This window comes from Bactrocera dorsalis, chromosome 1 (assembly GCF_023373825.1).
Source record: "Bactrocera dorsalis isolate Fly_Bdor chromosome 1, ASM2337382v1, whole genome shotgun sequence".
NCBI classification, from domain to species: Eukaryota; Metazoa; Arthropoda; class Insecta; order Diptera; family Tephritidae; genus Bactrocera; species Bactrocera dorsalis.
Window position 1 is genome coordinate 41,758,405 of NC_064303.1, and position 19,075 is coordinate 41,777,479.

Below are 19,075 nucleotides of genomic sequence, written 5' to 3' on the forward strand. Positions count from 1 at the left end.
ATTAATGTGATAGTAATTTAAAATTTCTCATACATTAATGCTTTTCAGACATTTACATATATAATTGAAAAAAAAAAAAATTAAATTTATAAGTATTTATGCTATTTATGGCGCTTACATTTTTTTTCCTGTTCCAATCTAAGGTTATTTTGGCGTTTACGATAAAAATATCTATTAAAGTAACTAACACCCCTATTCTGTGCATTTGACAAATTAATAAAATATTGACAATTAACTCAAATATTTATCAAGCGAAAAATATTTTGGTATTCTGTGACAATCTTGATAAAAGAAAAAGCTTCAATTCGCAAAGCTTCTCCCCACACGTGTGGTGAACAAAATAATGTAAATAACAACAGCTGATTTCTATTCAAATTATATTGATAGCAATATGCGTGCAGTTAATTGCTCCTATGATGCTTTTTATTCCAAATTTTCTAAAAAATCTGGAATATATTTCAAATAAATTTACTTAAATTAGTATGTTATTAATACTTGCCCCGATTTTATAAAATTTTCTTCCTCACTTTCACAATAAGTTTTGCTACAGCCCGCAGATTTCTCGAAATGCACGACTGACTGATGGGCACGTCAACTTGCCTTGTTACCTACACATTACTGGTATGAGCCGTGTCCAAAGTTAAAGGTAGTGACGGTAAATTTCACGAGTTAATCGAAAATTTTGCGCAAAGGTATTCTCACTCAAAGAAAATGGATTGCTATCATCACGTAAACATTTTAAATGCCGCGCGCGATTCCCATTCTCACAATTTTCATCTTCGTTTAACAATAATAACATATCTTCCATTTTCACAACAAGATGCACAAACAGATATTTAATTCATAACGAGCACTGTCAAGAGCATATGACATCTTAACAACTTATAAAGAAAAGAGCTTTTTTTTCAGACACAGAATACGAAATGCTTGATAAATTTCAAATTTTGACAAATTATAAATATGTTGAATTTGTCGAGTGCACAGAGTAGGGGTGTAAGTCTAAGGAACTGTATTTGGTAAATAAATACGTATTTTTGAAGGTTTTTAATGAAATAGTCATAATTATAACCGAAAAATGTATTTATTTATATAAAATATTTGAAATATTTGTTAAACTTATGCTATGTAGGGTGTATGAATTAGCCCCCACTGAATTAACCCCCACCGGGCAAAATGACTTAAGCCCCACCAATTTCTCAGTGAATCTTTCCCCACCAAAAATGACGGAATCCCCACGAAAAAAAATGCATTAAACCCCACGAAAATGATCTTATCCCCACCAATCGAAATGACTTAAGCCCCACCAAACGTGGGTGTTCTTACATGGCAGAATCCCCACGAAAAAAAAAGGAATTAATCCCCACGAAAATGACTTTAGCCCCACTTTAACCCAGCAGGAAATTCACTATCCCATGTAAAAATAGCTGTAAGAGATGGATTTTTATTATACGATTATTTACAAAATTATGGTTTCTCCTTTTACGAAATGTGCACTATTAGTGATTTTAACCTTTCGTAAAAGGAAAAATCTTTGACAATTCAATCTTAATAGAGTGATTATTAAAAACAGTTCTGCGTATTCTGCATAAAAATGAATATAGAAAAATTGAAACAAATGGAGAATAATCGTATAAACGCAAGGAAGATCTTACTAAATAAAAGCGATACTATAAACTTTTCTCATGTTCCTGGATTTATAATTGATTCTTTTTTTGGAAAAAAAAGTTATAAGGCGCATTTAATAGTTTGTGTTTTTGCTTTCGTTAATGGAATCAGCGAGTCGCAACTCTTTCAACTAATACGATGGATACCGTTCAATAAAAATTCACTACAAAAAATATCAGATTTACTCTTATGGCTTGAAAATTCTCCAAACGCTCACAAGTACTATAGCTATAATGTTATACTTAATCAAATAGATTTTTGTAACGGAGACTTACGAAAATATGGAGAAAGAAAGCAAAGAAATTAAATAAAATTTGAAAAGTATTATATTTTTACGTTGCTAATTGTTTGTTTTATTTTTATAAAAGATCACGGAATTAAAATGAATTAAACCCCACGAAAATGCTTTTATCCCCACCAATCAAAATGAATTAAGCCCCACCAAACGTGGGGGTTCTTACATGACAGAATCCCCACTAAAAAAAAGAATTAATCCCCACGAAAATGACTTTAGCCCCACTTTCCGCCATTTTTAATTTTGTTGTAAAATTGGTGGGGCTTAAGTCATTTTGCCCGGTGGGGGTTAATTCAGTGGGGGCTAATTCATACACCCTGCTATGTACATATTGTTACAAAAAGTAGTATTAAGTCTTATTTGTATTGCTATATGCATCCCTGATTATGAACAATAGCTGTAGGTATATGGAATAGTATTTGTCTTGTTGTAGACATCTGGCGCCACGGCTGTCTGGCGCCGCGACTGTCTGCTTGCGTCTGGCGCCGTATAGCCGTATGTTCTGGTAATTTCCAGACGCGATATTCTAGAAGGACACGTCGGCATCAGCGAGAAGTGCGTGGCTATATAAGCCGTGGCAGCGCCAACGTAATCAATCAGTGCTAAGAGTAAACTGCTATAGTGTAGACGAGTTGTGAAATAAAGAGTTGTTGAATTAAATTAAACAGTGTTGATTTTATTTGTCAATCCAGAGATACGAACCTAACAAAGTAAACTAGCAAGAGTAAATTCGTAACAATTGGTGTCAGAAGTGGGATTGTCAAATAATCCAAATTCAAAATGGTTAAATTCGGAGAATTGAGAATTCAGCAATTGAAAAAGGAACTGGAGGAGCGTAAATTGCCGATAAGCGGGCAAAAGGCGGATCTGCAGGCACGATTACGTGAAGCAATGGAAGCAGATGGAATTAATGTGGACGAGTTCGAATTTGATGGGCCAGAAACTTCTACAAAGGTAGAAGAAAAAGTAGAAGAACAACGAACATCATCAAGTGGAGACATGAACATGCTGTTAGTGGCTTTTAAGCAAATAATAGCTGAAAATATATCACAAATAACAGAAAATGCAGTGCAAACAGAAAATCGTCTGGCACAGCAAATAGCCGAAAATGCAAAAAATGCAGTGCAGGCAGAAAATCGTCTGGCACAGCAAATAACGCAAATAGCTGAAAATACATCACAGTTAGAGTCTCGCCTTACACAACAAATAACTGAAAATAATACGCAGTTAGAAAAGCGTTTGGTACAACAGATTACAGAAAATAATACACAAGTGCAAGAGAAATTTTCAAAATTTGAAGACGAATTAAGCACAATAAAAAATGACGAAGAAAATTTAAGATCAGAATTTCTTCAACTGAATAATCGTGTGCGAGAACTGCAACTACATGGCCCTGCACCATCAACAAATAATCAAAGATTGAAGGCACCCACATTCGATGGAAGTATTCCATTTCAAATTTTCAAACTTCAGTTTGAAAAGACAGCAATGGCCAATAATTGGAATGCAGCGGACAAGGTGGCGTCCTTGTTTGTATCATTGAAAGGACCTGCGGCAGAAATCCTTCAGACTATTCCAGACTGTGAACGGGACAACTATGAGGCATTGATGAGTGCGATAGAAAGACGATATGGTAGTGAGCACCGGAAACAAATATACCAGATCGAACTGCAAAATAGGGGTCAGAAGGTGAACGAGTCATTACAAGAGTTCGCAACTGAAATCGAACGACTGGCTCATTTGGCAAATGCAGATGCACCTGTGGAATACATTGAGAGGGTAAAAATTCAATGTTTCATAAATGGAATTCGTGATGTGGACACCAAACGCGCCACATATGCATTGCCAAAAAGAACGTTTGCTGAAACGGTTTCGCACGCCCTCACACAGGAAACAGCTTCCCTACTAAGTAAACCAGCACACAAAGTACAAAGAGTTGAAATGGAACAACCGGCGCTGATGGAAGAAATATTGAAGACTCTGAAGACAATTGCTGCACCGCGAGTAAATACAACAGGAAGATGTTTCAACTGTGGAAAAGCGGGTCACTTTGCCCGAAATTGCAATATAAAAGTAAACCCATCAAAACGGAAACAACCAACAGATAACGAGGACGGAGCATCCACATCTCACAAGTCGTTAAACTAAAACGGAACAGTTCAAAGGGGCGTGAGCTGGTTCCCACAACTATTTGCCCCGCCATCTCGATATCACAAATAGGTCGCCATGACAACAATCTTACTATCAATGGCATCGTAAATGGACGGCTATCAACGCTTACTTTGGATACTGGTGCCACACATTCAATTATCCGACCGGATGTGGTAAGAGGAACGGTTGAACCATTAGTCGGTTGCAAGCTTCGAACGGCCACCGGAGAGGAAGCAGCTGTCGCGGGAAAAGTGTTTTGCGAAGTAATGATCGGTACCCTAGAAGTTAATCACACCTTCATCGTAGCAGAAATCACGGATGAAATTATAATGGGAGTAGATTTCATGATTAATCACGGGGTTACTTTGGATTTAAACAAGCAAATGCTGTTTTGCCAGAACATGGAGATGCCTATAAACACCGGATATGTGACCAACGTTGAAAGTAAGAGGGTGATTGTTGATGATAATCAGAGCATTCCACCAAAATCTGAGGCGATTGTATGGGCCAAAGTGAATGGAGGAGGTGGGACTGAAGAGTTGTGGATTGTGGAACCAACAAAAATAGATACACCCATATTGGTAGGAAGAACGCTTGTGAAAACTAGAGAAGACGCCACCATTCCAGTCAGAGTAGTGAATGAATTCAACACGCCTATAGGTCTGAAGAAAGGAGCAGTAATTGGACAGTGCCAGAAAATAAGTGCAATAGCACGATGCGAACGGTCAGAACAGAAGCCTACTATTGAGCCACAGCAGATAAGTCCTACACTCCTAAATAATTTACTGAACGAACTGCATGGAAATGAAAAATTAAAAGCAGAAAAACTATTAGAAAAATACGCATCCATATTTGCAAACGAAGGAAACACAGGAAGAACCGGCATTGTCAAACATCGCATAAATACTGGAGACGCTAAACCAATCCGACAAGCACCGCGTAGGGTTCCACTAGCAAAACGTGAGGATGCTAACAAAATTATTGAAGACATGCACAAAAACGGTGTAATCGAACCTTCAATAAGTCCATGGAGCTCACCTATCGTCTTAGTTAAAAAGAAAGATGGTAGCACCCGTTTCTGCGTAGATTATAGGAAGTTGAATGATGTCACAAAGAAAGACAGTTATCCTCTACCAAGAATCGACGATACATTAGACACCTTGTCTGGAGCGAAATGGTTTTCTACATTAGATCTACAAAGTGGATATTGGCAAGTCGAGATTGATGAATGTGACCGTGAAAAGACCGCTTTCAGTATGGGCGACGGGTTATGGGAATTCTCTGTGATGCCATTTGGGTTATGTAATGCGCCTGCAACGTTCGAGCGACTGATGGAACATGTGTTAAAAGGACTCAACTGGAAGACATGTTTGGTGTATCTTGATGACATTATCATCATGGGAAAAAGTTTTGATGATCATCTGAAAAATCTAGAGGAAGTCTTTCAGCGAATAGCATCAGCCGGATTACGCTTGAATCCCAAAAAGTGTTCATTATGGAAGAAGCAGGTCACATATCTCGGACATAAAGTGTCAACTGAGGGAATTCACACCGAGGAAGGAAAAATAAAAGCAGTGAAAGATTGGCCTCGACCCACCAACATTCATGAACTCCGCAGCTTCCTCGGCTTATGCACGTATTATCGCCGTTTCGTACCTGGATTTGCGAACGTGGCTAGAAGTTTACATGATTTAACAAAGAAGAATCGCCCGTTTGTATGGCAGTTGGAACAAGAAAAAGCGTTTGAGCAGCTTAAGGAACTACTTTGTACGGCGCCGATGTTGGCTTATCCAATACCTGGAAAGAAATTCATCCTGGATACAGATGCGAGCGCTTATGGAATTGGAGGTGTCCTGTCTCAGCTCATCGACGGACAAGAAAGAGTAATTGGGTATTACAGCAGAGTGCTCGGGAAACCAGAGAAAAACTACTGTGTGACGCGAAAAGAACTACTAGCTGTGGTGGAATGTGTAAAACATTTCCACAAGTATTTGTATGGACAGCGATTCTTGCTGAGGACTGATCATGCAGCATTAAAATGGTTATTACAGTTTAAGAATCCGGAAGGCCAAATTGCACGATGGATCGAAAGATTACAAAATTACGACTTCGAAACGGAACATCGAAAGGGGATTCACCACAAAAATGCGGATGCATTATCACGTCGCCCTTGTCCACTGGAATGTAAACATTGCTCCAAATCAGAAGGAAAAGAAGGTATAATCGACGTGCGATTACTGAATATAGAACCTGAAGATGATTGGACTCCTCACCGCATCAGAATCAATCAGCTGGAGGACCCTGATCTTGCAAAGCTGGTAATGGCCAAAGAAAATGGGGTACGACCACCAAAGGAACAAATAAGTAGCGAGAGTCCAACTGCAAAAGCATATTGGGCCCAATGGAACAGCATAAACCTCGTTAATGGATACCTTCATCGTACCTGGGAAAGCGAAGATGGCAAACAGTCTCGTCTGCTAATCATAGTACCGAAGTCCATGATCCCGAAAGTATTGAAAGAATATCACAATGGACCTAGTGGAGGGCACCTTGGAATTACAAAAACTATAGAGAAGATTAAACAACGGTTCTACTGGATCGGTTGTCGAGATTCCATAGCAGAATGGATAAGTAATTGCGTGGAGTGCATGGCAGCTAAAGGTCCTAAAGCCAAAAGTCGCGGTAGGCTACAACAGTACAACGTGGGATCACCATTTGAACGAGTCGCAATGGATATTGCAGGTCCGTTCCCAACCAGTACGGCCGGAAACAAATATCTACTGGTTGTCATGGACTATTTCAGTAAATGGCCAGAAGTATATGCCTTACCAAACCAGGAAGCGAAGACCGTAGCCGAAGCGTTTGTAGAAAATTGGATAACAAGGTTCGGAGTGCCCGTCGAATTACACTCAGATCAAGGCAGAAAATTCGAATCTTCCATTTTCCAAGAAGTCTGTACATTATTGGGCATCCATAAGACACGGACAACAGCGTTACACCCACAATCAGATGGGATGGTAGAGAGATTCAACCGAACGCTCGAAGAACATCTGCGGAAAATCGTTGATAAAGACCAACGGAATTGGGACAAGCGCATCCAGATGTTCCTGCTGGCGTATCGTTCAGCGAAGCACGAGACAACTGGTTACACGCCGGCAAAGATTATTTTCGGATCTGATCTGCGACTCCCTGCTGATCTTAAGTTTGGAACGAATCCTACAGCTGTAAGAAATGATGGAGATTATTGTTCTGCCTTAAAGGAAGAAATGAATGAATTGCATCTAATGGTAAGACAGCATACGCATCTGATGAGCAATAAGATGAAGGACCGGTTCGATCAAGCGGCAAATTCAAAAGGTTTTGAAGAAGGTGATCTGGTCCTGTTGTACAATCCACTTCGAAAGAAAGGCTTGTCCCCGAAACTGCAGACAGCCTGGGAAGGACCCTATATGGTGATGAAACGACTTAATGACGTGGTATACCGCATACAAAGAAATGGAAAAGCACGATGTAAAATGAAAGTAGTACATTTGGAGAGGCTCGCCCCATTTGGTTCAAGAGGATTTGTGCCTAATCGGGACGATTAGGCTTTAGTGGAGGGCAGTGTTACAAAAAGTAGTATTAAGTCTTATTTGTATTGCTATATGCATCCCTGATTATGAACAATAGCTGTAGGTATATGGAATAGTATTTGTCTTGTTGTAGACATCTGGCGCCACGGCTGTCTGGCGCCGCGACTGTCTGCTTGCGTCTGGCGCCGTATAGCCGTATGTTCTGGTAATTTCCAGACGCGATATTCTAGAAGGACACGTCGGCATCAGCGAGAAGTGCGTGGCTATATAAGCCGTGGCAGCGCCAACGTAATCAATCAGTGCTAAGAGTAAACTGCTATAGTGTAGACGAGTTGTGAAATAAAGAGTTGTTGAATTAAATTAAACAGTGTTGATTTTATTTGTCAATCCAGAGATACGAACCTAACAAAGTAAACTAGCAAGAGTAAATTCGTAACAATATATACAAAATATAGTTTTTCTTTAACTTAACACCACGTATTATTCCATCATAGTTGTTAAACAAAATATTATGTGTAAATGAAACATATTTATATTAAAAACTCGTAATCAGATGTACTAGGTACTTATATAAAATGAAGTAATTTGTTTTTAATGCTCCTTATCAGAATCATCATCATCCGTTTCAGCTAAAGCATCGCGTATGGTTCCATCATGCCTCATATTTAAATATTTTTGATGGTATCTGCTTGGTATTATATTTTTGTTTCATAGCTCTTGTAAATCTTTGTATTTAGCAGCTGAAATTTTGAGCTCTTCAACGTATAAAGATGTGGGTCCTTTTTGGACAGTAGCTCTGTTTGCTCTCGATCTGATGATGGAATCCATATTAATTTCGTAATTGTCACTATCTTCAAAAAACCCGTATTTAAATCTAACAATAGGATTGTTTTTGTTAAATTGAACAACCCTTAATAATTTAAAATTAATTTTTAATTTAGCTGGTAATAAAGCCAATCCAATGAAGTCTTCATACTTTAAAACATTTACAATGTAGCTTTTAGGATTATATCTAGCAATCTAGCATTAGTAATAATAGTTGGCCACTCAGAAGAAGCCCATACTTTTTTATTACGAACAAAACTTTCAACAGTGCTGTGATGGTGTGCCCAGGTAAAAGATAAGTTATCTTTACTTGTGTAGTTTTTATTGCGGTTTTCGAGAAATGAATTAACATTGATATCATCGCTTGGTTTCGATTTTGCCCAGCACAGCTATCAGAATATAAATTAACAACGCTATGGGTACCGTTTTGCTCTAACATATTTAAATACTTAAAAAGAACTGTAACTATTTCATTACATCCCCTTTTCCTTTGGGATTCGCCCCAAACGTAACAATATCCATCCCTTGTGCCGCTTTCATAAATACTTTCATTATAGAATGCATATTTTCTAGAGTAATACTTCACACTTTTGCCATGTGGAGTATTGAGGACTTTTTCTAAATCAAAGTTCACGCATAAGGAGTTTGAGTCATCTAATTTGCTAATTTTTTGGTTCTAAAAACAATTGCTTACATTTATCTTTCTTCATAATGTGATTTTTATATTCAGTGGTATCTTCAAAAATATTTCTGTCCTCAGGTGATAAATTTTTGCACTTCTCACAAAAAGCACATTTATCTTTCTTAGGCAAGTGGAATCCAATATTAAAATTTGTTTTGAAAATTTTACGAAATACTCTTTTTGATAATACTGATGATTCAAGATTCTTTTCTTTCAAGTGATCAACATACAGTGTATACAAAAACGATATGTTTTGAAATTCTTCAGGTAAATATACTTTAGTGCTTTTATTGCGGCAATAGTGGGATGGAACAGCAGGCAACATCTCAATGAACAATTTTAACTGTGCCACTTTTACTTCATCAGATTTATTATGAGGATCATCTTCAGTAAATTTATTTGCACATGAGTTACCACAACTTTTATTCATACAAAGATTAGGTTGCACAGATTTCCCCACAGCAGCATTATGGTTTTTTTTTGATAAAAGGTGTTTCGGTAAAGGTTTTATTTTCCTGTATCCTCTTTTACCAACACTCGTTTCTTCTTCCATTTTTTGAGCTGACTCAATTTCATCTGAATCACTGGAAGATGTTATGTCTACATATGACACTTTGTTTTGGTTATCTGAATCCGTTAATGTATAAGAATTATTAGTATCAGAATCACTGTAATCAACAAGTTTGTTTAGAGGCAATGGTACATGTTGGTTGGTGTTTTGTTCAAAATTTAAATCGGTATTACAAAACAAATCGATCAAAGATGCTGATGTCGTATCAGTTTATATTGAATCAATGTCAATATCGTTAATGCTGTCTGTTAGTAAGAATTGATTTATTACTAACGTATTTTGCTGTATGTTCTCGGGAAAAACACTTTCAGGATTACTCTCTTCTGTTAAGAGGAGTGGTGATATTAACTGCATAGTTTCCTTTATTCGGGAGTATAAAAAACAATAACATACATAAACAAATATCACATAAATAATGTAAATGAGAGAATATTATATGCAATAAAATTTCAATAACCAAAATTAAAATATAATACATACCTTAGCTGCTCGAGTCGACATTGTTGATTTATTTGATAACTGTCGTGTTTACTATCTACAGTACGATTATAACTCAATTAATACAAAATTTGATTATGCGTCAAACTATTTTTAAACAATAATCCAATGAGAACGATGTTTGTTTCATCAAACCTTTCATAGAAATAAACATGTGACGACAGGTACAAGAATGGTTTGCATATACGAGTAGTAAACACCGTTAGGTCAAGCACTCATGTCAGTTGCGATAACAAGTATTGTCGCTTGCACGACATTAAATTGTGCGCAAGTCACTTAAGATAAAAACGCTAGGTGTCGCTTACGTTAAGGTTTTAAAAATGTATGTATTTACGATAATTTTAGCACTTGCTTTAACTTTATAACGGTTTTTTTTTTTGGAGATAAACATCAACAGGAATAGATCCGTTACGCCTTAAATTACTAGTTTCTATAAAAAACTCATTTTCGAAAAAATTGTCGCTTACGTTAATTTGGCGGTATTGGCTCGATGAACTCATCACAAATGTTCGGGCATTTGCCAAATTATCACAACTACCATTCCTTAAGCGCACGCGAAATGTTAGCTGCCAAAAATACCGATGTTGTTGACTTAAACTGGAAGATTTAAAGTCAAATTCCGGGAGACTTGCGCTCATACAAATCCAAATCCAAATTATCCAGTGGTATTTCTAAATTCTTTGGAGAGGCTAGGTATGCCACCGCATCATTTGCGTCTCAAAGTAGGATCCGTTATTATTATGTTTCGCAATCTTCATGCGACGAAACTATGTAATGGAACCCGACTGACTGTGACGCACCTATCGAATACAAGGGAGAGAATGCTTGATTCTACGAATTCCTTTGAGTTCTAACGATTTCCCATTTCAGTACAAACGTATTCCGTTTCTAGCGAAAATTGCATTTGAGATAACAATCGACAGGACCTAAAAATAGTCGCATAGAGTGAGGCATAAATTTGGAAATGGTATGTTTTTCGCACGGCCGTGGCGTGCACACGAGTTGGAAAACCATCTTTTCTGTACACCGGAACAGAAACCAAAAAACGTTGTTTATAAAGCTGCGTTACATTAAAAAAAAAAGAAAAAAAATGAAATGATAAATTTAACTTTCTTTTCATTTCAAAATACATAAATTCACGCAGGACAACGGCTGCGGGGTCAGCTAGTTAAAAATAAATATCTATTTTCAAACATACATACCACATGCATTTAAATGTACTCTGTAAGTACTCAAAAATAGTATATAAGGTTTACATTTTACCAAATAAAATCAGAATGAATAAATTCTCCCTCAATGTAAGACGTTTCATTTCCCCCACCAGTCGTAAGGAATGGCAAGTTCTTTTTTGTGGTCAATGTTTGATAATACATACAAATCAAACACCTTTTATAATTTGTAGAAAAGATTTAAATAGATAACATCGGGACAATGCTATTTCTATCTCCCATATACTTAATATAAGTTTTTCGAACTTGGGTTGTATAGATATCTCGGTCACTATGTAAGAACATACTATATATTACTATAATTTCGATTTGGGCCCCAACATTCTATTACACGTGAAGATCTTACAAATCAATATATTGTAAAAGTCCATATATATATGAATATATATAGGCAATATAAAAGCCCTGTTATTTACACAGGCAAATTAATGCAGAAATTGTAAGACGGGTTCATATTCCCGCATATTTATATGATCACATAAGCCGTTTAGTACGAAACTAAACGCTGTGTAAAACTGTTTATTTTAAAAAAAAAAAAAACAAATTCCTCCAACGATTTTTTTAAAGAATAAGAACAGTTTAGTAAAAAATATTAATTAAAAATGTCGAACACTGCGGACATGATAAAAAGGAAAGGCGATCTACGCGTAGAAGACGCAGATACAATGATAGGCGTTATAGAGCAGGCAATTGAAAGAAGATCGAAAAGAATTCAATCTACAATTGCAGATGCAAAGAGAAATATAAATAATAAAGACGAAACTGAAATTGAAAATTACGAACACCGTCTCAAGGACTATTGGAGCCTCATGGAGGGGGATATCGCCAAATTGGCGATGAAATACAAAAAGCCACGTAATGTTTTAGGATTAGAAGAACTTTTTGTTGAAATCACCAATACTTTACGTGTATTAAAAAAACAAAAGGAAATGAACTTAATAAAAACGAAAATATTGGAATTACCAAAAATGGAATTGCAAAAATTCTCAGGCGAATTCCGAGAATGGCAATCATTCAAAGAGCTCTTCGAGGAGTATGTCCATAATAATAAGGACATTAGTAACTCCAAAAAGATGAGCTATTTAAAATCTTGTCTTCAAGGAGATGCTAGACTAATGGTTAGTCACCTGATAACGGAATCAGGTGCAAATTACAACACTGCTTGGGAATTACTGGCACACAGATATGATAACGTGCGCAAACAATTTAACGAACAGCTCAAAATGGAAATGGAGAAGGCACAAACAAGTCTCTCCGATTACCAAGCTTTTGCTCAAGAAAAATTCGCAGCACTCGAGTCACAACTGGAAGCACAAGATGTGGAACATAAGCGTACACTCGATTCGTATCGCTTAGAAATTGATAACAAACTCTCACAAAAGCAACAACAACTCGATGAAGCCGAACAACGCGAACTCAAATTAAAAGAGCGTTTCAATTTATTGGCGATTTCCGAGCAAGAGTTGTGTGAAAAATTGACTAGCACTGAAAATGCCTACGCCGCCCGCTTCCAGGCGGCCACAGAACGAGAACATAACTTGAATGAACGAGTGCAAGCGCTGACAAAGGAACTCAATGGGCTTAGAGCTTCCAATGAGAATAGGGAACGCGAGTTGCGTGACAAGTTAAATCTGTCGCAGGATGAGATTTCGGTTTTACGATCCTCACAGCGCAGCTTTAACGAGACCCTGGATCGCAGCAGTGGCATTAGTTCGCCATCGGAACTGGCGCGTCTGCAAAGTGAAGCGGATAGTTTGCATTGTGTGTTGGAGTTAAAACAGAAGGAGATTTCCAAGTTAACTAAACATAATGAGGAGCTAATGCGTGATGCTGAGGAACGTGGCATTTTGCAGAGCAAAATATCCTTGCTTGAATCAAACAATGAGATGTTGAAGTCAGAGCTGGATATCAAGTTGGAGAAGGAGAAGGACTTTCTTCGTAAAATCAATTACAAAACAAAAGGGCAAAAGGAATCTTGGAGAGCTACAACTGGAAGACAAGACGTTAACAGGTATTTTATTCCCCGGGAGAGTCCTCACTTCGGAGGAAGTAGGGAAGAGAGTTATTTTTTTACAGATGAAAGAATGGATCTGGAACCGCCTGATGAAGAGCCAAATGAAGACAAGACAATTAAAGATGCTGACGATGGGGGTATGACAATGGAAGATGCAGTACTGAATCTAAGGGCCAAGAAGAAACGGATGGGATGTCTACCAATTATACACATACAACAATTACCGAAAGGCGAATGCAGTGAAGAGGAGAATACTAAGGTACGAAAAAAGAAGCCTCACATCAAAGGTACACCGTCGTCCGATGTGAAAGATGAAAAGTCAGCAGGATACCGTTTTAACGAATTTGCAGAAATAGTGATGAACAAACTAATTCAACATAGAAAGGTTCGTAGTCATCATGAACGTCACTTAGTTGGCGAACATGACACGATTAAAAACTTTAGTTACTTTTGTCGCCCGGGAGAATGTTCAAAATTGAACATGTTCGTTGCTGCCAAAAGCACGGACAACAACATTAGATTTACAAACTTTTATATATTTCACAATTATTAAATCTCACTTTTGATACAGTCCACTAATATTAGATATCTATGTTCAAATATATTGAACATACATACATATACATATACATAAACATACTTAAAATGCATTGTCATGCAAAACAATAGCATTCAATAGACAATAACACAAACATTACTAAGGATAAGATGTTTACATATGATAACCCATGGGTTCTTAGAATACATTTTAGCAACTGCTTGTAAATGTACTCACATTAAAACAAACCCAAGGTCACACAACATGTACACTTGAAAGCAATACCATATCATGTAGCATAAACAATATGCTACATACATATGAACATACACACATACACATATATTTAGTTATTTAGGATATTTTGAAAAATAGTATATAAGGTTTCCAAATTACTAAATAAAACCAGAATGAAATATTCTCAGCTCGACTAAGGTCTTTATTTTTAAGAATTTAAAGATTCTGCTCAAACATTCTATTACACGTGTAAAGTGCTGCAGCTGCCTTCTTTACCCTAGCTTTTAAATTTGGTTTCCATGAAATATCGTCAGCTTTGACCATAACATGTACCCACTACTTTCAAAAATCCACAAACATTTTATTCATTGTTAAAATCCATAGAAATAGAGAAAACGCGCCTCGCTGGGTGTACCCCTTCACACAGATCGTTACATCGTTGAAGTTCCCAGCTTTGAAATTATTGACTTTCTCAGGATGAATGGATGTTGTTGAAAGCGCCTTCCTTCTATGTATACGAATCCTACAAGGCTGTATACTTTTATCTTCAGAGATGCTACCACTGAGTTCAGCGTATGTTGCGAAACTCCCATTTTTTCTGGGTGTGTTTAGATTACTTCTTATGTATAACTCTATCAGCCTGTCCAAATTTTTTAGGGGAAATGAGGAAAGATTAATTGGTCTAAAACCCTTTGGATTAGTGTATGAGCTATGTACATTTTTGGATTGGTTGTTAACCAGGTTATTATTTAACTCTGGGACAACTGTAATTGTGCCAGGAATATATCGTCGGGTCCCGGCGATTTGATGTATTTGAAATTATCTAACGCTCAATGTACATTAGTATCTGTTAGTGCATACTCTATCTGTGGTTTTCAGAGCTGCTTGGAAAGTGAGTATCTATTAGCAGGCCAAAAGACTCTTCACTGGATACCGTCCAGCTGTGGTCTGACCTATGTATCCAATGTTGTGGACCGATTGGGTTATTATTTTCCTAAGTCTAGACGATTCCTACGGCGGAACGATATTATTACGAAAAGATTTCCTCGAATTTCTTTTCTTTCCTTACTTCTTTTTAATATGACTTTAAGAGGTTTTAATAGTTATTCCACTCCTCTTCTCCTTGGGACAATTTGGCGAAATAAACTGTTTCTTACAATCTTTCTGTAAGTTCTTAAGTACGGAAGATAATTCTTCCCTTACTACTTGTTAATGGACAAACCTCTTCTAATGTTTGTTGGCAAGAGTTCGTGAACTGTTTAACAAAGATGTCGCGATTTTCGAACTTCTATGAGAATGCAATATCGTGTTTTTCTAATAACACTGAATCTTTGCGTATAATGGGGATTAATCGGGTTTGAGAATATCACCTATAATATAAGTTTGATTGGAAGTCATTGACGATTTAGTCGAACAATGAATTCTGAATTCTCTCGCAACATTTTAAAAAATAAACACCTTAAGATATTTTCTTGCCTTAGAGTCTGAAATGTTTGGTTACACCCGGACTTATCCCTTCCCTATCAAATATATTTTAAAATGTTTAGTATGCTATTAGTTTACTGAGTTATACCTCTCCGCACTCCATAGATTAGGTTAATGTGAAATTATAGTCAAAAAGAAAACTTACGTTATAAAAACTATGAAAGAGGCGCACCTTGCCATCACCTAAGGACACCATTGTTATGCCCATGTCGTAAATAGCCCGCAAATGATCTGCATTACTTGCTTGAAAATCCAAAGCACGTAATCGCTTCCCGGTAGGTACCCGGGGACAAGAACCCGTAATAAAATTGCGCAGTGGTTTCCGAACTTTTTCTGGAAAAAGCTTATTTGACTTGGGACAAGTTCGCATAAAATCCAGAACGTTATGTTCATCAGTTTGTGTAAAGCCTGAATTTTGTATGACAATTAATATTTATGATAGAAATTTTAATAGTATTACAGGGTTAGTCCGGAAAGTAATACGACTGAGTCGATTCCAAAAAACTTTATTGCACGAATCGTTACGTTCTTTAAAAACTTTCAAAATAGGTTCCTTCTGCGTCACGGAATAGTCTTGAGAGCCGAGGTGCATGCTGCCTGAATCCCCCCGTTTCAAAACGCTTGCCTTTCATCTGGCTTTTCAGGCAAGAAAACAAAAAAATCAAAGGTTCATGAATCGTAACCTGTGATTGCTTATTCAAAAGTTAGGCGTCACTTTCACATACAAGGTCTTTCGCAAAAGAAACAGGACTGTTAAAAAAAAAAAAACAACAAAAAATTAATATTTTGCAAAAGTTATATGTGCTTGTGCTTCGATACAGCGTTTAGCCCAGTCAATTAGCATTTCAAATGAGTGTTTAAGGCCATTTTTCGGAATGCTTTTGAGAATATCGGTCGTCGCCTTTTGGATAGCTGAAATGTCCTGAAACCAGTGTTCTTTCATGGGCAATTGATGTTTTCCAAATAGGTAAAAATCACAAGGTGTCAGATCAGGTGAGTAGGGTTAATATGGAGTTTTTTGTCAAAAAATCAGTGGCGAGCAACAGGCGCCAGGACCCTGCCTGACGGTATTGTAGTCAAGCACAACGAATGCGTGACAAAAGACGCTTCGTAACACCAAGGTAAAACACAGTATTAATCGTTTGGCCAGGTGGGACGAACTTTCGGTGTACAATACCCTCGGAATCGTAAAAACAAATTAGCATTGTCTTTATATGTGCCCAACAAATAAGGTGACATTGTATTTATTTTGAAAATTCTTTATTTATTCTTCCAAATCAATTTCATCCCCTTCAAAGTAATCCCCTCCCGATGCAATGCACTTATGCCAACGGATTTTAAAATCTTCGAAACACTGGTTGTAGTCCCTTTCCGGGATGGCCTTCAGTTCCGTCTTCGCTGCGGCTTGAATCTCCTCTATCGTATAAAAACGGTGTCCCCGTAGCGGTCTTTTGAGCTTGGTGAACAGCCAGAAGTCGCACGGTGCCAGATCAGGTGAAAATGGTGATTGCGGAACGATATGCGTTGAGTTTTTGGAGAAATGATCACGAATTACGAGGGCAGTATGGGATGGTGTATTATCGTGGTGTGAAAACCAAGAATTGTCTTTCCACAATTCCGGGCTTTTTAGGCGGATAGCGTTACGCAAATGACTCATAACGTTCAAATAATATTCCTTGTTGACTGTTTGACCGGTTGGAAGGAATTCATAATGTTGTGCATCACGATAATCGAAGAAAACAGTCAACGTGACCTTGATTTTTGAGCGACTTTGGCGCGATTTTTTTGGTCTCGGCTCTCTTTTGGCACGATATTCGCTCCATTGATCGGTTGTTTCGGGGTCGTAAGCATAGATTCAAGTCTCATCGCCAGTTATAATGCATTTCATGACACCCTGGTAGTCGGAAAGCTTCGTTTCACACACTTCAACGCGACGCATTTTTTCCAAAAAATTCAATGTTTTCCGTACCAGTCGAGATTTGACGCGCTTGAGGCCCAAAACATCCTTCAAAATGGTATTGGCTGAGCCTTTCGATATGCCAACTTTATCAGCAAGGTCTCTAATTGTTAATCGACGGTTTTTCAACACCAAAGCTTTGATTTGTTGAACGTGAGCTTCGTCGGTTGAGGTTGATGGGCGCCCTGGACGCTCTTCGTCTTCGACACGTTCACGGCCGGCTTGGAACGCACTATACCACTTGTAAACATTTTTTTTAGACATAACCTTATCACCAAAGGCTTTCTGCACCATCCTCAACGTATCCGCAGCAGAAAATTGATTCCGTAAACAAAATTTAATGCAAATTCTTTGCTCAACAAATTTCGACATCGCAAAAAACGAAAAACTCACTTTTAGCAGCTCACAAAACGACACGTATCTCAAACACTAATGAATATTTTGACATGAAATTTGACTGACAGTACTACCAACCTAAAAAAAGAATCATTCTCAAAATCCTTCGACGCGCCCAGTTTAAATTCAAATGTCATCTGATTTTTTGGACACAGTAGTATATGCATTTTACGACCGATGACCAAAAGCTGCTGTCACTTTTTGATCGATAACATCGATTGTAGTTATCCAATTGTCTTAAAATTTTTACGAAATGTCAACAAGAGATCAAACTTTTTATTTCATATACCCACCAATAGGTGGCGCCACCAGAAACAGTTATATTTAAAAAGTTCTGTTTCTTTTGCGACAGACCTTGTATGTTCAAATTTTCTTGGTACACTTCCACTCGATGCAATTTCTGGTCGTCAGTGAGCACTTTTGGGACTATCTTCGCGTACACCTTACGCATATTCAAGTGCTCCGTCACAATGTCCTGAACCAGCGATTTTGATAAATTTAACATTTTTGCGCAATTAAAGGAATACTTAGTCGACGGTATGAGTTGAAAACTCTGCGCACAAGAGTCACATTGTCGGTGTTCGTCGACGTCGGGGGGTCTCTCAGCATGGTCTTCATCAGCATTCTCTTCCCGGCCCTCCAAAAAGGCCTGGTGCCCCCGAAATACACCACTTCTTGCTAAAGCAACATCTGGGTAAGCCTGCTTGATCATATCAAATGTCTCTGTCGCAGATTTACCGAGTTTCACACAGAATTTAATCGCGTGCCTCTGCTTTAACGAACGCTGTATTTTCGGCTTGCATCACTAACAGAAACATGTCGCGCGAAAAGATGTGGCGGAAGAAAATCAGTCCTATTACTTTTCGGGCAAACCCTGTGTTCAAATATTATTGAACATGCATACTTATCAGCAAAGCCGAAATACTAAATGCTAAAGCTTAATTAAAACTTTTTAATATT

At 37.6% G+C, this 19,075-nt stretch overlaps 1 protein-coding gene across 1 annotated transcript in view; it reads left to right on the top strand.

Annotated features, from left to right (window-relative positions):
- The first annotated feature begins 2,295 nt into the window (after window positions 1-2,295).
- The window catches only part of LOC125780377 (uncharacterized), an 83,007-nt gene continuing 66,227 nt past the window's right edge, over window positions 2,296-19,075 (top strand). Inside the window, exon 1 of the mRNA XM_049462675.1 lies at window positions 2,296-3,649. Within this exon, the coding sequence (XP_049318632.1) occupies window positions 2,741-3,649 (909 nt within the window). The 5' untranslated portion in view covers window positions 2,296-2,740. The remainder of the gene's footprint in view (window positions 3,650-19,075) is intronic.